This window comes from Epargyreus clarus, unplaced genomic scaffold, assembly GCF_041222505.1.
Source record: "Epargyreus clarus isolate Ecla_fem2 unplaced genomic scaffold, WU_Ecla_fem_2.2 ptg000021l, whole genome shotgun sequence".
Classification (NCBI taxonomy): Eukaryota; Metazoa; Arthropoda; class Insecta; order Lepidoptera; family Hesperiidae; genus Epargyreus; species Epargyreus clarus.
The window spans coordinates 7,957,472-7,985,114 of record NW_027332228.1 but is presented as its reverse complement, the minus strand read 5'-3'; the positions used below and the strand labels follow the sequence as shown (position 1 = coordinate 7,985,114).

General features: G+C 35.0%; 2 protein-coding genes across 3 annotated transcripts; one reads left to right on the top strand and one right to left on the bottom strand.

Annotated features, from left to right (window-relative positions):
• Positions 1–24: 24 nt before the first annotated feature.
• On the top strand, positions 25–4,558 carry ppk23 (amiloride-sensitive sodium channel pickpocket 23). Its single transcript, XM_073084441.1, has 11 exons — positions 25–255; positions 456–553; positions 629–731; positions 950–1,127; positions 1,565–1,710; positions 1,828–1,927; positions 2,228–2,504; positions 2,728–2,866; positions 3,315–3,421; positions 3,869–4,052; positions 4,401–4,558. The coding sequence occupies exons 1-11, from the start codon at positions 29–31 to the stop codon at positions 4,510–4,512; spliced, it is 1,671 nt and encodes a 556-aa protein (XP_072940542.1). The 5' UTR covers positions 25–28; the 3' UTR covers positions 4,513–4,558.
• Positions 4,557–27,535, bottom strand: LOC140750738 (polyamine-transporting ATPase 13A3). 2 transcript variants are annotated; one of them, XM_073084439.1, is made up of 20 exons: positions 27,342–27,535; positions 22,250–22,477; positions 21,552–21,777; positions 20,429–20,633; positions 19,870–20,083; positions 19,218–19,348; positions 18,941–19,123; positions 17,810–17,998; positions 17,176–17,388; positions 16,755–16,895; positions 16,209–16,322; positions 15,607–15,880; positions 14,654–14,778; positions 13,853–13,976; positions 12,935–13,096; positions 12,245–12,399; positions 11,440–11,663; positions 10,327–10,475; positions 9,856–10,043; positions 4,557–9,162 (listed from the first exon to the last, which is right to left on the bottom strand). In XM_073084439.1, exons 1-20 carry the CDS (start codon positions 27,367–27,369, stop codon positions 9,028–9,030), a joined length of 3,408 nt encoding a protein of 1,135 aa, XP_072940540.1. In that variant the 5' UTR covers positions 27,370–27,535; the 3' UTR covers positions 4,557–9,027. The 2 variants fall into 2 exon arrangements, with proteins under 2 accessions (XP_072940540.1, XP_072940541.1); XM_073084440.1 differs by having other exon boundaries at positions 22,250–22,465.
• Between the last annotated feature and the right edge of the window lie 108 nt (positions 27,536–27,643).

Sequence of the window (27,643 nt, the reverse complement as noted above, 5' to 3'; positions counted from 1 at the left end):
CAGAAAATATTTTCACTCGTAATAAAACATGAAAGTGCACCCACAAAATGTCTCGTGGTTTGAGGACAATGGAGCTAGAAGTAGAAGGAATCGGTTGAAGAAACAAAAGAAGTCTACTAAGAAAAAGCCTTTGGAGTTCGATGGTCTTGGGTTGCTAGCGACCAGCTTGCGACATCAAACTACAGAGTTCTTCAACAATTCCACGCTTCATGGTGTAAGATATATTGCGGAAAAAGAGAGACCGTTTTGTGAGAAGTTAGTATTACCTTTCTAAATTCATTGACAAAAGTATAATAAAAATAAATGGTGATATAAATAATTTGGTATGTCAATACAAAAGCGTTTCATGTTACTTTAGCTAAAAACGAGTATTACGGATTAGCATTCGGACACCAAAGTACTTAAAGATACCATCTTCGAGTGTGTTTAATACTACACAACTAATTTTATTGCAGGTTTATGTGGTTCAGTTTCGTATCAATAGGAGCTATAGCTACATGTGTAATAATTGTTAGCTTATGGGAAAAGTTTCAGACAAATCCCACTATTACAGGTAAGTCCGAACATTAAAATGATTTAAATAGGTACATACCAAGAAAAGTTTAATTATACCTTAATTCTGTTATAGGTTTGGATACTGATTTTCACAATTGGGACGTGCCTTTCCCAGCCGTCACGATATGCGATGTAGATCCAGTTGATGAAGAACTTTTGCAGGATTACATTCAACAGTAAGGATAGAAAATATTTCAATATGTTATGACTTGAAATGTACTTATTTTTTTTTACCTTATAATTATAAAGATTTTACTGGTGTGAGGTATCATAGAGATAGTACAATACCAAGAAAAATGTCTAATTGACTACCTATTTCGTGACCAAATTTAAAATGGTTTCACTTAATCTTATATTCCTTATGTCAAGGTATAACGGTTTTATTTATTTGAAGAGTTTGGGGTTCTGAACCACCAGCTCTGGCCGCGGATATGTTGCGATGGCTGACAACACTTAGCTACCGTTCCATCGCAGCACGAGCTTCGGAATTTGTACAGAAACTGGACCTCATGGGTCAAAGCGATGCTGTCGTCCCTGAACCAGAACTCAGACCAAAAGACGCTGTTTATAAGGTAATATTTTCAAGGAGAAAAAGGTTGTTTTAATTTTGAAAATGTCACCTTTGTAATTGGATTTTACGTAAAATGTGTCGTCCATAAAATTGTTGCATTTATTCAATTAGTACAACAATTACAATAATATGATGACCTGTTTATGACATTTATTTATGTAATTATAAAATTATTGTAACATAAATAGATACGTACCTACGCAATCGTTTTATGAAATGATTTTTCAAATCAATTTTTACCTCAGAAATTTTCTAATTGAAAGTACCTGTAAAATAATCCTTAAAATCGGTACTAATAAATATATTACTTAAATTATATGCCCAATTTCGTCAACTTTAAATATTTGTGCAATAGGTATATCGGTATAAGTATCGGTATATTGTAACAAAAATAACTCGATTATAATTGTAAATAATTATATAAAATATTTCTTATAGATTGTTAAACATTGTGAGGCGTTATTCTTCGATTGCGAATGGAAAGGAGATTCAGAGGAATGTTGCGACTTGTTAGTCCCCGTGTTTACTGAAATGGGATTTTGCTATGCCTTCAATTCAAGACACGCAGAAAAATCCTGGCCTTGGTAAGTGATTTATGTACTTAATATGTAGTATATGTTTTAATATATCTAATGGGTTGATAACATCACCATCAATCTATAACTGTTCTATAATCATACATTAATCCACTTATATTCCAGGCAAACTCAAAGCGAGCCGTTCACAGAAGCTTTTATCCACGAAACTGATGCCAAGTGGTCTTTCATGTTTAATTCATATCGCAACGACACGATAATTGACGTATGTAAATTTAATTGAATTTATTAAAGTATCAAGTAAACAGTAAAATCATGAAAAATGCGACCAACAAATAGATTTAATAATGATTTTAAATCATACATCTGTTGATTTAGATTACAACATATTATCTACCACAAAACGTTTTACATTTTTATGACATTGATATTATAACATTAAACATAATACTCGTACCTACCTAAGTATACTCGTAGTTACCTTTTTTGAATAATTATTTCATAATAGCTATTTATTGTTAATTAAGTAAGCACAAAGCTTCGGGGTCATAATAAATCTTTACAGATCTATATCCATTCAACCGAGGAGATGGCCGGTTTGGAACAAAGCGCGCAGCATTCGTGGGACCGTCGCGTGGAGAAAGTATCATTCTCCGTCAAACATACGTATACCACAGAAGATGCGAGGCAACTTTCGATACGGCAGAGACGCTGTGTGTTTGCTGATGAGCTGAAGTTAGAGACATCAGATGTTTACACCTACTCGGCCTGCATGCGACAGTGCCGGATGAAAAGAAGTCGGTCGTACTGCAAATGCGTGCCGCACTTCTATCCTGCTATAAGTATGTAATAAATAAAATCAATACCCTAGCAACAGCTTTTGTTATTAGTTTAGCTATTGTATAAATGACAGATTAAAAGATTACATACGTTGTCTCTAATAGGTAGTAAGTAGGTATCTACCTATGTAAATTTTAAGGAAATTTGGCAATATGTCCGTTCGTTCGTTCGTAGGTTCATTTGTTCCGTATAAATTAAAAATTTGGATATTTTTGTAAATTACAGAAGGATATCGCCATTGCACAGTTCGAGAATTGGAATGTATAGCAAAGTACGCTTCCGTGATAACGGACGTGACTCGTTGCGCATGCGAACTCGGCTGCACGCACACAGTGTACGAAGTTGAAAAGCTTACTGATGTAGAGTGCGTATCTACAAGCTTCCGTTCTATTACGTTTTGCATTACTTTTAAGTCATTCCACTACGATAACATTATCTATATCAGTTACTTGCACACGCCTTCTGTTATACTCGTTTTCACGTGCTTGAATCTGTCGGTGAGGTTGTCTGTAAGAAATATGCAACCTGTTTAGCGATAAGACCGCATTTTGTATGCAACTATTGATTACAATTTATATTTTTATTTCAAAACCAATATTAGAGTGAAAACAGGCATGTTCACGGAAAACAATACTACATATTGATTAAAATATTGTCATTAAAATTAAATGAGAATTTTCTAAACATGTTAGTATCCAACTTTATCCTTTAAGAAAATATAAAATTCCCTATTTTCGACTCCATATTCCAAATCAGTTCTTTTAATGAGGTTTATACATACATTTTTTAATTATCTTTAAACATTTTTACAGCCCAACTAAAGGTTCTACTGATACAAATGTTCTAGAAACTGAATTTGTATCATGGCCCATGGTGCGATACAAGCGTGAAGTATTGTTCGGTTGGGTTGACCTATTAGGTAAGTGTTTTAATTTTTAATATAACTTACAAGTATAGCGTTGCCATGGCAATTTATAATTAAAATTGATAATATTTTACATCCCAAAAATAATTACTTTATAGTTCTTCAGAATAAAGTATTTTACAAAAAAAAGTAAGACTAAGTAAACTTTTCCAGTTTGAGTTGTTTGGAGAGCCAATTTGTCACCGTATGAGTCTTAACTCCCTGCATAACCCGCTTCATCTATCTATCAATCAATATAATGTCGTGCACGGGGATTGAACGCGGGCGCCAGACCGCGTGATAAACCTAAAAGCTCTAAAGCCCGCTCCACATTCTCGCTAAAACCCGAGAAAAGCTCGAGAAACGAGAATGTGGAGCCGATACGTAACGGGTTTTTCTCGCGAGAATGTGGAGCAGGCTTAAGACTGGACTTTCAAAATGCTCATAGTTGGTTTTTCCCAGTGTCGTTCGGCGGCATAGCGGGCCTGTTCCTGGGCTTCTCGCTGCTGTCGGGCGTGGAGGTGGTGTACTACTTCACGCTGCGCGCGCTGTGCGCGGCGGCGCGCGACGCGCCCGCGCTGCGCCGGGAGCGCCACGAGCGCCGCGCGAGGCCGAAGCCTCCATACAACCTCAGTCTAGTGCCATGGTACTTGTACATCTATAGTTTGCATTAGAACTACACATTAAATGCAAAAAGGTTGATGTATGGTTTTTATTAAGTCTGCCTGTGCATTTGCCGTCAACGCAAATAAAAACGCATCCAAACTGCACACTTCTTAAAACCTAATTTTTCGCCAGCGTTATATATGTACAATTATACAGAAAATTTGATCTATACGAAAGGCAACGATTATAGGTATTTAACGTAGGCAGGGGATCGAATCTGAAACCTTGATCAACCACTCAGTATACTTATCAATTTGCCACACAAATAAGAAAATAATTTCTGCAATATAAAGATACCATCTAGGTATATATTGTTTTTCTTCTACAGGTGGAAACAACCTCCCACAGCGCTAGAAACGCAGCCTATAAAGTTACAAGTCAAAGATTTGCAGCCACCGCAGTACTCCCCTCCACCTGGATACACTACGTACCTACCTTAATCATTTACTTACTTTATAGAAATATACAAAATAAATACTCTAACTAAATTTTGAATTCTTTATTTTATTATTTTTGGTCACATCGAAAAACTGTCGGTAATCAGTAAAATCCCGATCGAACTACATTATCATGATAAACACTGGACACAAAACTGCCAACAGCTCCGAAATATTCGAGGTATCTAAACACATCAACAACAAGTCTAAAATAGTCACAATAATGCAGTTCAATTAATAACAAGTTTAAAAAAGAATACTATAAGTATACATATAATAAAACATCTCACTTGGTTATGGTATGTATTCTATAGATAATTAATTACTTAGGTACAATTTTGCCAAAGGGCCTAAACAATTAAACAACAAAATCTAATAACTATATTATTAGGAATGAAGCGTAGCCTTCATAATACTTACGTTAACTAATTGGCATGCTAAGTATTGCTAATTGTATTTTAAGTTACAATATTAGAAATTAATTGGTGCTCTCAAATTGTTTTGTAACCTACATTTGGCGTTTTAAAAAGTATCTCATTCACATATGCGCGTGGAGTTATTTAGAACAAATCACATTATCACCTAACACTACAGGATGTTTTTTTCAACTGGGCGTGAACAGCTAGATCCGAAAGTATAGGGAAAGCATCCTATGTATTGCGACCATTAGGCATAAATTATTAATGGCAATTTAGACAACAATATCGGATGACGCAATAATATATGTTTTCTTTCAAAATAATCTCGTTTGTTCCCAGTTAGAAAAATGAGTTTCATCAAATATCATTAAACAGTTCTAGATTTTATGAAAATTAACCCTGTAAAGACTAACCATTTTAGATTTGGCCATTCACGCTCACTAGAAAAATCACATTGCATGTGTCCACAATAGATACCAAACAATGCTCAATAAAATTTGAAATGATAATTTATTTCAAAATGCATGACAATGCTTGAATTCCACATACAAAATACAATCTCACTCTTATGGATTTCAATCATTTTAATAGATGATGTGAGGCAGCCCAAGATAAACGAACTACAAGTTAAAAAAAATCAACACAAGCAAGGGAACTACTTCAGTTATTTCTAATATTTTCGAGCGAATTCCATACAAACAGTGCAAAAACATTAAAGTAAATCCTATATGTGTTAAGTAACTAATTTGTAAGTACACGTTAGATATTAAACATTTTTGATAGTGTATTTTTAAATATACACAGTATTCAAAGACATAAAATACTTAAGGCTAAAGAGCGGACATTGTCATTTTTACGCAAAAAAATTCATCCCACTTCACACTTACATCATCTCAGGTTGATTTTAGTTTGGCATACATAATATTTCAGAACTTACTACCAATCGGTAGTAAGTCGTGGATGACAGTTTTCCTCCTCACGTATGATATTACTATATAGTTAATGTCTTTGACTGTTTTATATCTGAACCTCCAGTTCACATATTTAGACTGGCGTTCTATCTAAGAAATAATTTATTTATCTATGATGTTTCATATTATAATGAATAATTTACTGCAACATTATGTTGCTAATATTTGAATATATTCCTACAACATATAACTATATTTTTGCGCGTCATTTAAATTACAATACATTTTCGCCCACATAATTTTGGCGGGCATAAAATTATTGAATTGACGTATCTGCCTTAATTCGGACTTATTGAAAGAAACAAAAGCTGTTTAATATTATTTTTCGGTCACATATTAAATGGTATTAAACCGATTTACATAGATATTACTAATTTTAACGAAATTAAAAATTACACAATATTATCTCTATCTATATTATATAAGTACTTGCAATAAAGTACGGTTGCAATAGGAAACTAGAAGATATAAATAAATATTAGTATAAATTGCTACTTACTTTAAATTCTTATCGTTATATTTTAAACAGATTAAAATCTTAAAAATTCGATCAAATTACAAGTACAGGGTAACAAATTTAATTTATGATAAATAAGTAGGAAATAAATAAGTAAAAAATAATGTTTTTATACTTTATTTCCAGTAAATGTATATGTAAAGACCAATACAGTAGATTCTCGGCACATCTATAGGAAGAAAAATATAGGTACAGTTAAGGTTTGTTTTAAGATGTAGGCAACACTTGTTATTTAATTTTCGTTAAAAATCGCGTTTTCGATTTAAATAAAGAGTAAAGTTTAAGTTGGTGTAGCTCCTCAACGTACAACTCTTTCTAGCTAGTGTGATTTGTCTAATATTGACCAATTTAACATAAGAAGACTAGTTTATGAATACTTTAAAAAAATCGGGTTAATGTTTTTCCTATTCGAGTAATTTTTGGAAAGTTGTACAAAATTTTAGATAAAATTATCTGTGATTTCGTTTTAATATTCTTTTTAATAATAATGAGTACAACATAATGTATTAAGTATCATGGTTTCATATTAAGAGTACTGCCGATTGATTGAGCATTAAAATAAGTACTTCAATTTCTGATTCTAAAATAATGTCATAAAAATAAGCACCTTTCATTAAGCACATAAAATAAAACATTACAACTAAAATGTACAAATAAATTAACAGTAAATTGTGATCTATACTCACTCGTGCTGTTGCATTGTTTACATACACTATCAATTATGTCGTTTGTTTATCGTTATATAAACTCGTTTACGATACTAAGTTTAAGGGTGTCCTATAAAAGTGGCGTGTGTGCGTGAAAGGGGCATCCGCTCCGTATGGTCGGAACCTCCCGCGGGCGTTGCTTGCAAAACGCGATATATTATTATATTGGCGACGATCAACTGATTTTGAGAAACAGTAAGCGAGCGGGCGACTGCCGCGGGCGAAAAAGGCATATAATCACTGCCCGCCATGCTTGTATAGTCCTCGCCAAACTGCTAGTCCTCTCTGAAGTTGTTGCGAGCAGGTATAGTCATAGAATTTGCTATGACGACGCGATTCATTTCTATAATCAGAGCGTACTAGCAGTTTTACGCGGACTATAATACCCTATCACCCGTGCGCCAGCCTAAGACGCTGTTTATACTATTTTCAAAACAAACGCGCCAGTTTTAGCGGACACCATAAGACGCATAGTTTTGATAAATAAAACTATCACACCCTTATTCCATAACTACAAAGACAAACATATATTGCACAATTGATCATGTAGAAGAATATTTTAAGATATTTTTATATTGCATATAAGTAAATAAATAAATATTTTATTGACAGATTACAAACATATGGTATGATATGAATAAAATTTAAATAATTTTTAATTACAAAATAGTACTGTACATTAAAATATTGGCATTTTAAATGCTTTACATAATTAACAGCCAAAACTTGTAGGAATTTTCATAAAAACATCTGCAAGTATCAAGTACGTAAGATAGGCTTATAATTATTGAATTTCACTAATATGCATAACTTTTTTAACTCAAAACATTCACACACTACTCATGCATTCATCGTAAATTCTTAAAAGCTTCTAAGTATATGGAATTTTCAACTAATATTTATGTATTACATAGGACCGCATAAAAGTGTTGCGAAGTATGATGAAAACTATTTTATGTTTGTTTATTTTATATTGTAATTCAGCAGTTTTAAAATACATGTTCCTATTATTGTAAATAATTTATTTTTCTAACGTAAAATAAATCATTAAATATTCACATCACTGCTATGCGGGTATGAATCACGTATTAATTAACTTTAAATGATGCCGTGAGTAAGTCACGCAATATATTACTAAACGTGGTCGTGTCACCGCGTCTGCCAACCACTAGGCTTTCGTCACCGACCTCGTTTTAGAAGTTCATTTATTGCATCTAAGTTGCATAATTTAAATTGATTATAGAACTTCGAGAGCGGGCGCTGTGAGCGTACAAGCGCCCTCGACTCCCGCTATCGATTTATAAGAAAACTTAATAATAGCACGTGCGCTAGTCCTCACCGGTGTAGGAGGCACGGCTACGGGTGTTCCGCAGCGAGACCGGCGAGAGACCGCGCACGCGAACGCATGGAGGAACCGTACACACGCCTGCGCATCCCCAACGGATAGCATCACGAACGTCCGCGCAATCACGACACATACTCTAGAGCGCACCCAAGCAATCACGTTGGATCCGATAAATCATGCTAATTCAGCCTTGATCGAGCATGCTCATACAATCGGATCGGACAATCTCGAGCGCAGCCATACGATTTCGTCGAATTTTAGTGACCGCGCTCGTGTAGTCTCGAGGCCGATCGAGCGTACCTGCATCTCGAGCAAATCAATCACGTGAGCGAGTGATATCGCGCACGTGATGCGGATGTCACCGCTCCAGGCGGGACCGACGTGACCGCTCGAGACGCTGACGTCACCGCTCGAGGCGGGGAGGTCGGGACCGCCCGAGGCGACGCTGACGTCACCGCCCGAGGCAGTGGCAGCGTGATCGCCCCCGGCGGCACTCGAGTCGCTGACGTCACCGCTCGCGGCGGTGCGGGTCCCGGCGCGCGGGCAGAGCGCGGAGCGGTCAGCAAGCGTGCGAGGGCGAGCGCGGCGGCCACAGCGGACACGCCACGTCGGCGGCCGGCTCCTGCTTGTCGGAGCAGCGCCGCCGCAGCAAGCGCACCAGCGACGAGAACCGCTCCGTGTCCGACAGCGTCGCCTGGGAACAATGTTATATTACATTGACATGTATAGTCCGTGCCAAACTGCTAGTCCGCTCTGAAGTTGTTGCAAGCAGGTGTAGTGTAATTTGCTAAGGCGACGCGATTAATTTCTATATTCAGCAGTTCTAACAGTTTCACGCGGACTATACAAATCTATGTTATATACCTACTACAGCTCAGATGGCAGTAACTCTCTTAATTCATAAAGTTATTATATCGCTATTTTAACAAAAATATACTTTATATCACGGCGTGCGTAAATGGACGTTTTACGCACGCTTCGCGTGCGCAAAACCCCCATTTCCGACCCCGTAATATAAAATTTTATACAACACGCGGACGAAAAATGTTTTTCTGACTCGTGTGATTGCAGTCCTCGCCTGCGACTCGGCCTGCAAACTCACACTTGTCAGAAAAAAATTTTTCGTCCTCGTATTGTAATGTACTATTGTTGTGTGTTCAATCAATATTTAGACACAGGAACAGATAAAACTATTTTCATTATTATGTTCAACAGGCATTGTCTACTCTGTAAATTCAGTGACTCAGCACCAACTCATATGCATTAAAACAATGACTAGAATGTGAACGATGGTACCATACATAAATCTTTACTGCAACCAAGTATTACTAAGCAAGCTCTATAAAATGATGTAAAACAAATAATAAACATTAAGTTACCAACATACCTCTATAGCTATAGCTAAAATTAAGTGTAATATTGGCAGTAGGAGCATATAAATGCGAAATATATTCTGTTCTGGTTCCGACGTCTTCAACACTTCGACTTCCATGAGATCCGCCAACCATGTCCACGGCGCTAGTAGCATTACAGTAATAAATACAGCTTGGGTCAACAGCGTCGCTACCATATAATCTGTAACGAAGACCAGTCTATATGTTAATCTATGCTGATATGCTTATATTATACAGAAATACAGAGAGATCATGTTATTTAGAATATACCTTAACTTATATAAAGTTTAGTAGTATATTATCCGAATTTATACCAATGTTCTAATTGTTTTTGGTTATGTAATTATGTTATACTTCATTTTGAAATCTTGCAACGGACTTCAATCACAATTTTATAAATTATAAAATAAACATATAAGAAATCTAATCAGTTTTCTTTATATAACAATAAATGTAATACTTACAATTAGTACAGAAGGGTTGTCTAAAGGGCCAGCCTTTAGCATAAACACACGCCATAATCAGATATTGGTACGAGGTTACTATGAAAATGACTGTATTCTCCCAGCATAATTTTTGCTCGAAGTCCGCACTGCCTTGTACTGGAGTGTACCTGATTGTAAAAAATATATAACAATGTGGTTAGTGAGTTTACACATTTTGATTTTGTTTCATGTAAGCAGCAAATTGTTATTTATGATAACAATTTGCCTCTCTGCGTGTATATGTATTCACATATGAAATTTAGTGTTATTCACAGATTCTCCACGACTTTTATATATTGATATATATTCTTGTGTTCGAATGCGCGTATGTGCGTATGTTTTTTTATAATATAGGAGTAGCGGACGAGCATTCAGTCAATTTGATGGTAAGAAGCTATTGTCCCACGGACATCTGTAATCCTCTGATAAGATTAAATTCCTACTTAAGGTCTTTCACAGACTGAGGACTAAGCTGGAATGCCTTGGATAAGTATGTCTCTCTTACCTTCCCCTTCAAACCAGAACACAGCAGCGCTTAACACTATTTAGTAGGCAAAACGGTGTGGCCGTGGTGCCGTCGGACAACAGAGGGTTCTACCACCGTCATAACTTCTAGTACCTCTTTCTGTATGAGCGTACGTATGTGTGTGTGGATATATGTGTGGGTGTTGTGCAGCGACAGCGCGAACAGCGTAGTCAGCACCAGGTTGATGTACAGGAACCGTTTGTTACCCAGGGTACGTACGTAGGCTACTCTTATATTATAAAAAAAAATAAGGAGTAGCAGACGAGCATACAGTCCAACTGATGGTAAGTGGCTACTGCTGTCCATGGACATCTGTAATCAACCCCAGATAGGATTAGATATTCCTACCTGAGGTCGGCCAAAGATGCGCAGCTACCCCTGAGGATTAACCTAGAACGCCTCGGAAAAGTATGTCTCCCTTACCACACCCTTTCAAACCGGAACACAGCAGCGCCTAACACTGCTGTTATTAGGTAGTAATAGGTGTATGTATGTATATGTGTGTGTATATGCATGTGTGTTTGTGTGTGTCTGTGTGCGTGAGTATAAACAAGGTGCGTGCGTACCAGGGCTGGTCGAGCAGCAGGTAGAGCGCGGCGAGCTGCGCGGCGAGCACGAGCGCGACCTGCGCGCACAGCGGCAGCAGCGAGGCGGCCGCCACCAGCGACACGGGCGGCGAGCGCCGCGACAGCCGCCCGCCCGGCGCCGCGCGGCCCAGCGACAGCGCCAGCAGCGTCGTCAGCACCAGGTCGATGTACAGGAACTGGTTGTCGCCCAGGATCGAGAAGAACTGACGGAAAGCCGCGATGAATTAATACTGTATTCGTAATGTAAAATTGGCCAAGTGCAAGTTGAACTTGCAATTGATGAAATAACACTCTTAAATAAAATAGATTACTGAAGAAATTACGAAGGTAATTTACTTATTATTGTCCGTATTTTTTTAAATTTAATTCTAAGTAAACGAAAGTTAAACTAAAAGTATTCAAAAAATAAATACTAAGTAAAATTATTATTTGATTACAAAAATAGGTCCATTGTGATTCGACTCTAGAGGCACCACTATACTATATTATACTTGTTTTTGCCTAATATCGCACTGTAAAGCACGTTTTAGTTTGAAAGATATAGTAAAGGATATATATCTGAGGCATTCCAACTTAATCCTCAGTGGTAGCAAAAAGCACTTGTAACCAACCATGTAAGACTAAACTTTTCTATCAATACATTGCACTATTGTTCTTATTAGTTTAACTGAATAAACATTAAAAATATATATCATTAAGTTAGTATGTACTATAATTACATGCAGATAAGTAGGTTGCGTCACAAACTACTTAATAATTCTAAAATCAAAAGTAGAATACTTACATTGTATAGAATAAGAATAGAGAAGAACTGTATCAAGGAGTAGAGAGCCATATACTTGAAGATAGCGAACGACGTGCTGAGGGCGCACCGACCTTCCAACGCGAGCAGTTTTACGCATCTGATGTCTTGTTCTTGGGATGTAAACGGTGCAGCCACTAAAAATATATTGTAACGTTATAACATATAGGGGTACATGGGAAAGACGGTAAATATAATATAGTTCGACATGAAGAAAATTTTTTTTTCACATAGGACTTTTATGATTCTCTTCGACAAATTTCAGGCACAATTTATTCGAGATTACGGGAAAATAAACGGAAATTAGCCGACCTTTTTTTTCGTAAACTTCGTCTATCCTAACAACTTATAACCACCAATTAATACCAACTACTCTGAACAAAGCTACACGAACAAGTCCATGGGTAGATGTTGAGCAAGAGATCGCGCTCCTGAATCACGCAATCGAAGTTTTCCTAACATTTTGGATATATACAACATCCGAACTGACTGTTTTTATACTTTCTTTTGCATTTATTACATACATACTTAATCTTCAGCGGGAACAGCAGCTCATAGAGACCTGATGTCAAACTAAAAAAAAAAGACACCAGTCACCTAGCAGGAGATATCCCTTTGCTAAATTAGTATATCGTGATCATATTACATGATAGATAAAATCAACTGTCTCACCAGAAGCGTCGGCCTCCGAGAGCGAGATGCCAACGTGCGCGGCCTTGAGCGCGCCGCAGTCGTTGGCGCCGTCGCCGCACATGCCCACGATCAGCCCCGCGTCTTGCAGCGCGCAAACCAACTGAGTCTTCTGGTCCGGACCGAAACGACCGAAGATCATACCTGTAGCACAAACAATCGATCGATTCAATTTAGAAACTGTTATCACCATGTTTGAATATTATTCCCCAGTTGTGTGCTAGGTGTTCTCGCTTAGTAATAAAACTCGCCAATATGTTTTGTAGAATGTACTTTCATACGGGAACGACCGGCGTGTGCACATATTAAAGGTTCGCGGAATAGAGGTGAGGATGCAAGGAGGGGGTATGGCCCTCCCGCCAGCCGCGGTCGGCCGCCTGTACTGCGCGAAGTGCGTTACGCAGTAACACACCATAAAACCCACTTTCAATAACTGACATTCACAAAGTGTGTTATGAACAAACGCACAGTGTTCTCGGTTCGATCCCCCTTTCTTAAATCTCTACTTGAGGCATTTAAAAATTGAATTTAGATCTCTGTTGTGGATTTGGCTATTTGCATATTCGACTTTGCTTTCATGACACCCAACGACACAAAAAAAATAGTGTACCCTACATAATATATAAAAAAAATTGTATGGACTAAAAAAATCTTGAACTCGTGAACGGATACACATAGCATAATTTAAACATAGAACTTAGAACATAAAAACTTTTAACTTCAATGAATATTTCAGATATGCTGTTTAACAATAGATGAGTCCTTTCCTATAAGGTGAAATACACTTGATGGTTTCCATATAATAACGAAAGCTATCTTATCTACATTCCTATATTGAATAATACATAGAAAATATGGTATTTATTCATGTCATCTCGACATAATAATTCTTTATCTTACCTCTGCTTACGACAGTGGGCATCATATCAGGATAATGAGTACGTATAACCGCCCAAGTTTTTCCTTCTAACGCTAACACGTAACCATCTATTGGTAACTTAGGTGGACCGCCTTCACCAACAACCTACAAACGTAAAAAAGAGGTTTAAGTCAATATTTGTAATAAATTAATTATAAAACTGTTACAATTACATACAATTTTTCGTTTCTTTTTTTTTACTAGTAAATGGTATTTTTTATACAATATTATTAAAAATGAGCATGTAATTCACTAGATGACCAGTGGCTGCCGCTCACGAACTTCTATAATCAATTTCAGATAGGATTATAGTTATATCTGAAGGTCGTCATTATTACTATTAAGTTGACCGCAGACTGCAGTCTGCAACTCTGCTGGTTAAATTCTGAATTTGTTATATATAATATGTTACCAATCATCGATACCGTGATTCAGGCTAGACGTGGTGCAGTCTCTTATCGAGTTTGAAGGTGGTAGAACCCTTTGTGGATCGATTCCGGCGGCACCACCGCCACACCTATTTCTGCCTCTTAACAGCAGTGTTTAGCGCTGCTGTGTTTTGGTTTGAAGGGTGCGGCAAGGGAGACATACTTTTCTGAGGCGTTCCAGCTTAATCCTCAGGGGTAGCGGCGCATCTGTGGCCGACCTCATGTAAGAATATCTAACCCTATCTGGGGTTTATTACAGATATCCATGGGCGGCAGGAGCAACTTACCATCAGATGGACTGCATGCTCGTCTGCTACTCGTATATTATAAAAAAAGAGTAGTCAAAGTTGGTACCTCCATGCAGAGCGGCGGGCGCTGGTCGGGCGCGGCGGCGCCGGCCGTCACCAGCACCAGCTTCTGCTGCGGCTGCACCATGCTGCACCCGCGCGCCACCGACATCGCCGTCATTATGTTGTCGCCTGACACCATACATTAGTAAACATTACTCGCTCCTAACAAGAAAATGTAACCTTTTGACAACTGTCACTGTCAATTATTTTCGTGATTGAAAAATATTTTAAAAAATGTAGTTTTTAGATCATTTACGATTGAAACGACATTTCTTCGCACTTTTTCTTCGATTTCGTGTCTTAATTGCGCATTATTTCGCGTAAATTACACCCTGACAGCCATTAAAGGCGGTGAGATATCTATACTTATCTATTCCTAACACATGGAAACTAGGTCAGTATAGTCCGCGCCAAACTGCTAGACCGCTCTGAAGTTGTTGCAACCAGGTACAGTTATACAATTTACTATGGCAACGCGATTCATAACTATATTCAGAGCGGACTACCAGCTTTACGCGGACTATACACAACATCGCCTCATTATGTTATCGCCTGACACATCGAAACGTTCACTTAATATTCATTAAAACAAAAACCTGTAAAAATAGTCCATAACAAATTGCCAGTAAATAATATTTAGTAACCCAGAACAAAAATCTATACTTGGAATACACATAGATTTAGAATTTTTATCCTATATCTATGGGAATACATTACAAATAAGTGACATTTAAATAACATTGGTAAATTAATTAATTCAAAGTTAAAAATGTATTTCCGACTGTTTATGTATACAGAAATGAAACAACAAAAATTTTAGAAATAGTGCAAAAAATTTTGATGAGACTTCCAGTTCAAAGTTAAAGAACTTTACCGTTAAAAAAATCAACGTAACAGTACGCTAATTTTGAAGACAGCTAAACCGATCATAAAACCGTAATCATTCGTAAAACTTACCGGTAACCATAATCTGCCTAATATGAGCGTCGTGGAGTTCCTTGATGATTTGGGTAGTCACTGGCTTTAGGCTATTTTGCATGACTAGAAAGCCTAAGAACCTCATATCACACTCCAGAGTCTCCCTCTTCACCCGTTGGGCGTCCAACCACTTCATTTTACGGTCCAGTTTCTTATAAGCTAAGCCGATCACGCGGTACCCGTTTGACGTGTACTCATTGAGAATTTTGCTAAACGTTTCTGGCAGTGTGGATTGATCGCACATTCCGGCAACCTGTAAAAACAATGTGATTATTTTAGGATTCCGTAACTAAGGGTAAAAACGGAACCTTATTTCTAAGACTGCTCGATTTTTCTTTTTTCAGTGTAACATCAGGCTTCAATGTTTTCATGTTACCAGTTATTGCAAGTAATCTGTATCTAATAAGGAAAAGAATGTAATAATAAATAAGTCAAAATTTTCACATATATGTATGTATTGATAAAATGTACAAATTATTATGATGTAACTAATATTAAGAACTAATTCTATTCGCCAGTCATTAGATATATCATAATACTGTTTAAAAAAACACATGAAAATTAAAGAAAATAATATTTACCTTTTCAGGAGCACCCTTAACAAAATATATCATTTGTTGTTGCCCAAGAACTCTAGCGATCACACCCATGGATTGTTGCGAGGACGAAAATTGGAATCGGCGGAGTAAACCAATCTATCAAGATAAGAAGAAAATAAACATTGGTTTCAGATAATATCATACATTTTATAGTCATTTAACATGGTAGCTGACCGCGTCGACTTGTTTAGTTGCTCACTGAATGAGTTCACAAAAGCCTGTCACTATGTAATATGTAAATAATGGTTTGTCATTTAAATAATATTATATAAGTGTAATAATATATATGTAACTTAAACTAACGCATTAGGTTACCCTGTAAGGTTAGTTGTAAGTAAGATTGTATAAGATAAATAAAAAAAAAAAAAAAAAGAAAAAAAAAAAAAAACTGTAGATGATGAAAAATAGTATGTATTTTATACTGAAAAAATTGTAATGGTATTTGATACTTTGTAATATACTGTTTAGTTAGCTCAATAAGTTATACATAGATTTATAAATAAGTAATTATTTAATAAATGATACTACCTCATACGGTATTTCCATGTTAAATGGGTCATCATAATTTTCTATATTTTGTAGATCTCCATCATTAACCATTGGAGGTCTTACAACGGCAGGAATAAGATTATCATAACGGTTATTCTCGGGACCGGGCTCTTCCAAAACCTGAAGAAATAAACAAAATCTATTTCATTAAATTGCAAATTGCACAAAAATCATTGTTACACTCATATTATTCAGGAGTGGTCAATGAAATTATGAAAATAGTATAGAGTGAATTTTTAAGCTTTAAGAAATAGTGAAAAATGCTGAAAGGAAATTATAACTCCTTTCAGCAACTTTTGCTTATTCATATAGTTTCAGTATTTACACATAGTACATAAAATTTTACAGTTGTATTCTATAAAGCTTAACAGTTATTTTGCAATTAACAAAATGCGCTTACCCATTGTGTGAATTCGAACATTTTCAAATCTAGCGGATCTCCTTTCAATTGACCCTGGATGCTAGTGAGGGAGTGGCAGGAGGCCAGTGCTTGTACCAAGGGCTCAGAGGCCGGCAGTGACGCGATGTCAGACACACACCGGCCAAACTTCTCGCTCGGCTCACACGGTATCACAGCGTAAAGATCTAAACCGTCCTCAGTCAATGTTCCAGTCTAAAACACGTATTTTATATTGGTTATTTATATTAAGGAATACCAATGACAATATTCAGATAAAAGGATTAGAGAAGACACAGTAACACGCAAGAAAAGATTCTTTAATTTTAATATTAGTAACTCTAGTACTTTTATTAATATTAAGACACATTTTTTTTAGAATCAGAATGAATATAAAACATATGTCTATTTAATCAAAAGATTTATTCAACTTGTTAAAATGTAAATTGATATGCTGATGACATACCCCGCGCGAATTTTACTTAGTTCTACAGACAATACTTGGCAAGATAAACAAGAAGATAACTTATATTTAGCACTTTCATTTGAAGCCCAAACACGCCCAACTTAAACGTTCATACCAATCGTTCTTTCATTCATGTCATTCATTCTTTCAGTGCCAGGTTTCAATGCTCACCTTATCAAAACACATGACTTGCAGCTTCCCGCAGATGATGATCCGTGGCGGGGAGACGCAGAAGATCCTGTTCTTGCGCAGGCGCTGCTGACTGTACACGATGCCGGCCGTCATGGCGGCGGGCAGCGCGGGCGGCACCACGATCGTGATTATGTCCAGCGTGCGGAGAACTATCGTGCCCACGCTGCTCTGTACGTACAGGGGAATAGCATGACGTTAAGCTTAAGCAAGTGAGATATTTGTATCAAAATAGTGCAGTAAGTGTAGTAAAGACACATACATAGTAACTATAATAAATTATATAATAATTAAAAAAACTACCAAAACTGTTTTAAAAACCCTCCTAAAATCGCATAAGTAAAATCGTTATTTCTGAGAATCTTGATAAAGAGATTTGGATAAAATTATTAGTCGTGTATTGTTATCGGTTTTTGATAATTATTCAAAATTTTCAAATGAACAATCAATTGAACCGTTCAAAATGGGTTAAAATCGAGTTCAAACATTCAGATACAAACCCAGATAAGTACATACAGGTCAACTAATAAAAGTGTAGTAAAAAGTAGAGACGCCAAAATGTAAAAGTTAAATTAAACATCCATATGTTGAGATTTTCATGACGGTACTACTGATCTTTTTCACTAGACCTACACTTCCTACTTATTGCAATCTTCGTCGAGAGTAAATGTTATAGTAATTGCGTTTATTGTACATTAAATGAATGCTTTCATACGCATTTAATTCTAAAAGACTATACTACATTCTTAGTATTTTTAATAATATTGTTTTTTTAACATTACTTAATAAAATTACAATATCCTTAACAGGATACTTTACTGTTTTATACCCAGATAAAACTTAAAAGTAATAATAGGAAACGAAACATTTTACCTCATGGCATTAAATTACGTAATTAGAATTAGGGAAAATAACACGATAATCTATGTATAAATTGGTAAGACAAAACAGTTATAAACATTTTTCTATTTTATTTATCGAGTAATTAGGTTCTTTTTTTTGTTTCGTAGTTATTGACAAGGTTTAATGTTGTCAAAAAAATGGCAAATTCATTTCGATCATTCGATCATTAAAATCGCTTTTCGACCACTAATTATAATAAAACAAACTTACCCCTCTTAAAACATACAGCCAAATAGAATACGCCATTCCAAAAGCGGCAATGCAGAACATGAATATCACAAATTTGACAGCATCCTTATAAAATTGAAAGTTGAATTTCTTGGGGAATGATATGCTTTTAATTAACTCTCCTTTCGCAGTATAAAATCCTGTACGTACTACTTTTGCTAAAACCTGAAACGAATATGCATTTTTTAGTAAACAACTTCTAGTAAAATTATAACATAAAATGATTATATTCACAAGAAATAGGTATATTTTATAGTACCTGAGTATTACCATAAAATCGTGTCTGTATGACATGTGTACCAGCGAAAAGCGTATGTCTCTTGTGTGTTTCTGTTGAATATACCTCTTGCGACACACACGGTGGACCTTTCATTACTGGTACACTTTCACCTGAAAAATGAATACTGTTAATAATTTGATTTGATAATTTTAAGTAAACCAAAAAGACACTTTCTATTTCATAGCTAACTACATAAGTATGATATATCGCGAGTGAATATAAAAACACCGAACTAGAACATATATGAATCCATTATTTAGATGTCCGACTAGCCGAGGGTTAAACTTGGAACAATTTAAGGGTCAAATCGGTATGGCGACCCCGATGTTACGCCAGCTGTCTATTAAGGGCAATGATATTAATATGGGCTGCCCATGCTTATGTAAGGGTCTACATAAAAATGCATAGAAGATCTGAATTGGCATGTAAAATACGCGGGGAAATGCAATTTACTGCAGTTCTTGTGCAAAAAATGTGTCAGATTCATGTTAAAGGTCAGATATTACAAAGGTTCAAATTTCAACTTAAGCATCTATATACTATTTCAACTATTTAATTTGTATATCCAAACTGGCAATTTCAATGTTGTTATGACTACAATGACAATGACTACATTACAGGTAAAACTAACCGGTAAGCATGCTCTCATCAACAATACAAGTCCCGGTGAGCAGCATGGCATCGCAAGCCATGATGCAGCCGTCTGGGGGCAACACGATGACGTCACCGGGCACCAGGCGCTCCGAACCAACCACACAGCTCTCGTTGCCCGATAGCGACGGCCTCAATACATGCACAGATTTATGATCCGACGACCCCGCCATATTGTGAAGGTTGATGCTCATCTGAAAATAAATTTGAAGTAACAAACGACCATGTAGTCCACCTTACTGTAAGCAGTTATTGCCACCCATGGACATCTGTAATCAACTTTGAATAGAATTGAAATCATATATAAAATCAGTGTTAGATGCGTCGATTGCCCTAAGAACTAACTTAAAATGGCTTGTATCAATTATCGCCTTTACACCATTCAATAGGCAACATAGGATTTCGTAATATTTAAAATATGCTTGGCGTTTTGACAAAAAATGTACTTAGTTTACAGTACCAGTTATTCTGATAATTTTAACGAATATCGTCACTGAACCGATACTATTATGTATCTCGAGTATTCCAGTATCATTTACCTGTTTCGTTTGGTACAGAGCCATCATACAGGAGCCTGCGGATAGTATGAACACGCAAGTAGCATACTGATAATACTCGTCGAGTGACCAGAGGATGATTGAAAACAATTGAAATAGATAAAACGGATTGAAAACTTCGTCCACAAACAGCGTCCAGTAACTTTTGATCTCCACTTCCACCGAATTTTGTCCATATAACTTTAATCTGAAATAAAAAAAATATATTTTAGTAATTTATCACCTTTCAAATAATTTTGTTAAAAACCACAAACACATAATATCTACAATAACCATTATTGGAGATGGCTGTATAGAAATTGCATACGTTAAGAGATACACTAATTAAATATGCAATAAATTGACGTAACAGGTGTATATAAAATAACACACTTTAAATGTATCATGTTTTGTGAAAATAATCATAACTGAAAGCAAATAAAAGTGCCAATCTTTTTAACTACAAGTATAGGCTTGTTTAACATGAAAATACATTGAAAATTCATATCGAGCAACTACACAAAAGTATAGTCGAGTTTTAATGGATAGGAATGATAATTGATTTTTGTGTTCATATTTAAATGCATTTTATTTTCATAGCTTTTTATAATTATAGGACTTACTTATGTCTTATTGTTACGTCTATGATTCATATTCTAAACAGCCATAAATCCGTTTAGGTGACGTAATTTAAAACTCGACAATAATGACTATTCTACACAGCGATTACCTTACGGATCGTTCATGTTTTTTTATTCCCAGCGTATTGTCCGTCCATTGGCTGCATAAATAATTTAAGACTCGTAACTATATTCTAAGATTTACTTTAACCAATTAACTTTTATTTTAGAAACACAAGTGAATGTGTTATGAATACATTTGAATTGATAGATATGTCTCGCAATGTACTAATTCAATTACTCGAATAATTTGGAGAAAAAAAATTACAAAATATCCTTACATTATTTTGCGAAAGATACTGCTCTAATAATATTAAAAACATCCAAAATAATTTTAACTGTTTCGAGGACAAGTCTTACAATTTAAATTTATGATGGTAAGTTTTAAAAATGCTAGAAATTATTTATGTTATGATAATAACGTAATGAGTATCATCATAGCTTACAGTTCAGTTTGTTGCTTTTTGTTGATTCCAGACATATTTTCCATCCAGAAGCCGACCGTCATCTTTTCGTTCAGATCGAGTACATTTATAAAAGCGCCTTGTTCGTTCACCCAAACAAACCGAGTGTGACGATAAAGAAAATACCGTAATCTATTATCCCCATTTAAAAGGCTGACTTGGATCTCGTTGACATTTACCATTGTTACTGCACCTTCTGTATCCATAACTGAAACATTATGAAAACATGAAATATGTATTAAAAAAATATGGGTGGAAACTCGACTATTACATTTTACTTATTTTTTTATTTAGTCAGTCAGACAATAAGAGAATCAATTACCTAGTAAGTACCATCTAAGTATATCTATATGAGTAAATAAATTATGATCGTACGTCTGTGATTAAAAAAAAACTGCCACGTTCGAAGCTTATACACCTATTTGTACGATAACAGAATAAGAAGAGATTTTTTCTTGTGTGGACGTCTGTACCTAATCGGAAACAGCTGAACTTATCTTGTGACGAGACAAACCGACATAACACAACTATTTACTTCCTAAATATAAGGGGTTCTTAAGTAAATATTTATAATCGGTGCGCTATCTGCATGGTCGTGGACAAGAGCTCATAAGGATAAACTACACGCGTAACCGATTACTATTTCGTCTTATACATATTGAAAAAATATATATACATACCACAAATATTCTTAGCCATTCTGAGGCTACTCTTATTATATTTCAATTTAGTAAACTTGGGGTAGTAAGCCAAAACGAAGTACGGCAATCCACATAGTCCGATACAGACAATATGGAATATAGCGGCACGCAATTTCGAATAGTTGTAACCATGTATTTTGATGACTTGTTCTTCGCCATGGTTCTCCAATACTTGCCACTGTGCCTCACCGATAACTTCGTATTCATCTGAAACATACAGCAAACAGGCTGTATTTCTTCACCGGGGATCACTGTTGGATGTATGACAGTGCGATCATTCTGTTTGCACATTTCATTGGAAGTCCCGTGAAATATTAAAATACCTAGAGGTTGAATAAAAAATAATAATAATTTGAAGTTCTATAACTGTGTGTAAAAATTTTGCCACCAGCGTCGGCACTAGAATAGATCATGCGCAGGTTTCAGCGTCGGTTCCCCGGTTACGCAGATATTAAAAAAATAGATTTATTTTCGTTTGTGTTTGTAGAGCTATGATAATGAAAAGCATTATGATGCCACTGTAAATTATAATAATAACGTGTAAAATAAATGGGTTTTAAGTAAAATATAATTTACTAAAATTTTTACACAATGCCTTTTAAGCAGTATAAGTTAAAACTATTGATTAACTATGACGGTATTTGATAGACAAACGGTAAAAACATTTAATTAACCAATAGTTAACAATAAATTATTTATCAACTGTGATGAGTCATCATCAAAATTTGGTATTATGGAACAAACTAGAAAACATAATTTTGTAACATGCTTCGTCTGATAAATATTTTAATTTATCAGCTATATGTCTATCAAAATCTTATCAGTACAAATAAAGATCTAAAAAGACAAAAGATTAGGGAATCCCCTATGACTGAAAGAGATTTTCCTGCTCTAACCGCTTGCGTAAAGGTAATTCAATGAGAACTCAATACCTTTTATGAATACTAACTAGCGCATCAAGTCTCAGCAAAAACACAGTCTTCACAATGTAATAAACTACAAGGAAGATATGTAAAACAATTTATAATAAATACTTACGTTGTTTGTTTACCGTAAAATAATGTAAGATTTTTGTTATAGGCATTAGTAAAGATACTTAACCGCCTTGAAATTGAATGAAGCCGCAAATGGCTTATTATAGTAAGTTCTTTTTTTTGAAGTCTTGCTAAATAAAAACATTTTTGGAGAAAATTTACGAATAAATGACTAATACTGCATAATTTACATAATAAATAAATAAGTATTTCAAATATTTTAGGGACATTTTAGCAAGGAGACGTGGCAAAAGTTTTTTACGTAATTATTTCAATTCTCAAAACTAGGTACATTTTCTTGTTAGGTGTGAGTAATCTTTACTAATGTATGGTTATAGGTTGTTCAATAATTTTATTACTATAAGGTCTAGTGATGTGCTCGAAAGATGTACATAGAATAACGGATATAGGGGGAAACAACATAAAGGTGCGTATCCATTTGAAATAACTAATCCAGGACTGATTTACAAGCAAGATCATGGATTAGGGATAGTCGCATGAGCCTAGGTGGTGTAAATGTGCGTTTTTTCTTGTAAAAATACAAATATACTTTCTGGGACAAATGTGGAATAGTTAGCATAGCCGAATAGTAATTTTTTAACCGACTTCAAAAAGGAGGAGGTTATCAATTCGGCCGGTATCTTTTTTTTTTTTTTTTTTTTTTTTTTATGTATGTACAGCAATTACTCCGCCGTTAGTGGACCGATTTTAATAATTCTTTTTTTATTGTGTAGAGACGAGCTGCGAATTGGTCCCATTTAAATATGGTTAGGTTAGGTTAGGATCCATCGATTGGTTCTGGAGAAAAAGAGGGGAACTCCTCCACCCAAATATAACAGCCATAACTTCGCCATTTATGAACCTATTTTAATGCCTTTCATTTCGTGTGTGGACAATTGCTACAAGTTGGTCCCATTTAAATATGATGAGGATCAGAGTGGGTTCTGGAGACAAAATATGTAACTCCTCAACCGATGGGTATAATTGAGTTTTGTTTGAAGATATTTGGTGTAGGTTCTAATGAAATTGAAAAACCAGTTTATCTTTGACTATTTAAGGGTCTGATAATGTGGCTCGGAGTCAAAATATGTAACTCCTCAACCGATGGGAATAATTGAGTTGTGTTTGAAGATATTTGGTGTACGTTCTAATAAAATTACAAAGCCAGTTCATCATTGACTATTTAAGGGTCTGATAATGTGGCTCGGAGTCAAAATATGTAACTCCTCAACCTATGGGAATAATTGAGTTGTGTTTGAAGATATTTGGTGTAGGTTCTAATGAAATTACAAAGCCAGTTCATCATTGACTATTTAAGGGTCTGCTAATGTGGCTCGGAGTCAAAATATGTAACTCCTCAACCGATGGGAATAATTGAGTTGTGTTTGAAGATATTTGGTGTACGTTCTAATAAAATTACAAAGCCAGTTCATCATTGACTATTTAAGGGTCTGATAATGTGGCTCGGAGTCAAAATATGTAACTCCTCAACCTATGGGAATAATTGAGTTGTGTTTGAAGATATTTGGTGTAGGTTCTAATGAAATTGCAAAGCCAGTTCATCATTTACTATTTAGTTAGGTTAGGTTGGAACATATAAGACAATATAAAACTAAGCGAGCAGGGCGCGGTAGCGCCCTGCGAGCGGGCGGTTCCAATCAATGTAAATTCAGACCTTACTTTCATTCATGATCACGTTTATACAATTTTATATTGTATTAATGTAAAAGTTAGTATGTCATCACTAAAAAGGGTGAAAAAAAATTTTTAACAAAAAATACAACCGACTTCTATGTCACTACAAAGTAAAAAATAATTCAAATAAATGTTGGTTTAGTACATATTTCTGAAGTCGGCGCTCAAGATATTTCGTTGGATAACGATGTAAACAGCGTGTCTAATATGTGTGCGTGTCTAAGTCGGCGCTCAATATATTTAGTTGGATAACGATGTAAACAGCGTGTCTAATATGAGCGCCGACTTCAGAAATATGTACTAAACCAACATTTATTTGAATTATTTTTTACTTTGTAGTGACATAGAAGTCGGTTGTATTTTTTGTTAAAAATTTTTAAACAAGTCAAATATTCATCTCAATTTATGTGCAAAAATACTCAATAACAAAAACATTTAAAATTCATCCCTAATCATATAGTGCGCTTAGCTTTACTAAAAATAATTATGATCTTTGTTTTACTAAATAAAAGTGCATAGTAGGTTACAGTTAACACAAAACACAAGCACGTAGTTGTTACTCAAGCAACAAATATAAACTGTGTGAGCAAGCAAAAACATACACATTATTAAGACATAACATTTTGTGTGCAAACACAATGCGCTATCTTCACACAAATAAATATATACACACAAGTAACATGTTAAAATACTTGATTTCTTTTTTAACAAAAGTTCCCAATAGTATATTGAATGTAAGATGTACTAGCATATAAATTATATAGCAGTTTGATTGTAATTATAATTTTTAAAATTGTGTGTTTATATTTATTCCAACAGCATCCCCGGCTAGTAAATTATGACACTTAGTTACTAAGCTGAAGTACACACGTATTGGTACAACATACATACTCAAAGACATATTTATAAGGGCTCAATTATTAACTATTTTCTACCAATCTGCACTTGGCCAGTATACTATACTCTAAACCAACTGAACTAAGGCCCACTCCCAGCAATTGGATATTAATGGGTTCTTAATGATAATGATGAATTATTATATATTAAATATGTGAAATGTTAATTCCATGTATATCTAGCTTATGGTTCCTTCAAAATTGAACACAACTGCCCATATTTCCCAATCTTGACAAGTATCAGTACTAATAGAAATGACCCATATGTTGAATTAAATCACTGCCAAGGCTAACCAAATCAATGAAACATACAATCATTTTTGTATGATTGAAGGATATAAAATAATGTTCCACTTGTATTGAATAATACATTAGTGGAAACTGCTGATCTCTGTCATTACTGTGTGACAGTGAATGTATGTATTTAATATTGTTTGTTTCCCGAACAAAAAAAAATTAAGACCTTAACAAATCAAAACATTTTTTTTAAATGTACCTCTGATTCCATTTATTATTGATATACATGAAACATTATATTATAAATTTCAAAGGGAATATTATGCTTTTCTTAAACAGGCAACATGCTGAATATACTTAAATTCATTAGTTTAGAAGAAAAGAAGACAAACTGACAGTAGTAGATATAATTTACATTTAATAATATGGTGGTTAGTAAACTGACATTTTCTAAATTATTTACGAAGTGGCATGTATGCGAAAATTCTAAAGAGGAAAATATTATTAGCCTTGCATAATATTAGGAAACCCAATACAAGCACCCATTCATCACAGATAAAATTGCAATTGATAACAGCCCAAAATGATAAGATTTGAGTGCTTTGAAATAAAGTTGTAATCGAAGAAAATACATGTGGAACAGAGCTGACCATTGTTAGTGTTTTAGTTGACATGTCATTCAATATAATAATCAAAACCAATTGAGAATAAGGTTAGAAATATGCAGTGAAGGATAATTAATAGTAAGCAGGATTAGACAAACACAAGCAAAGTGTAATGTGGTGTAGTTGTACATAGATATTGTATTTGGCAAGTGCATTCGTTTGTAAATTGACAATCACATATGTTATTAAAAATAACGCTTTGAATGCATAAATTAGAAATTTCTAGTGTATGTTAATTTTATTATATCCATAGGAAGTATTCTGAAATAGCAAGGTTATGTACTCACTACATCATAATGATGTGCAATAGTTTATTTAGGATAGATAATAATACTAAATACAACGAATAGATGTTACTCAATATTGTAAACTATTATTTTGCTTTTACATGACTGAACCTACGTTTTGACTCGTATTACCATCAAAATATGTACAAATTACTTAGCAATAGATATTTTTCATTCAGGAAATAAAGGATTTTCAGTAGTATAACATGTGAGTCACAAGATTTCATAGAAATTCTTAGAATGAAGATTGCACTTACCATTGGCGATGGAAGCTTTAGAATTCATGTTCGGCGTTACCGAATTTTTAAATAATAACACACACTGTTAGGGCATAGTACGTAGATGTTGTTTAATATTTTAATGTTAGCCGGTGCTACCTCATTGCAAAATAATGTATGGAATCCTCTAAAGTAAAGTCGCGCTTTCACATCACACCTTTATAAGAGATTAATCATAGACAAATTACACTTATGTCAAAATTGTCAGTATTATGTCAGTGCAGTTATGTTGCCATTTTTTTGCAAAATTTTGAAAAAATGGCAGTGTATTAACTTGCATT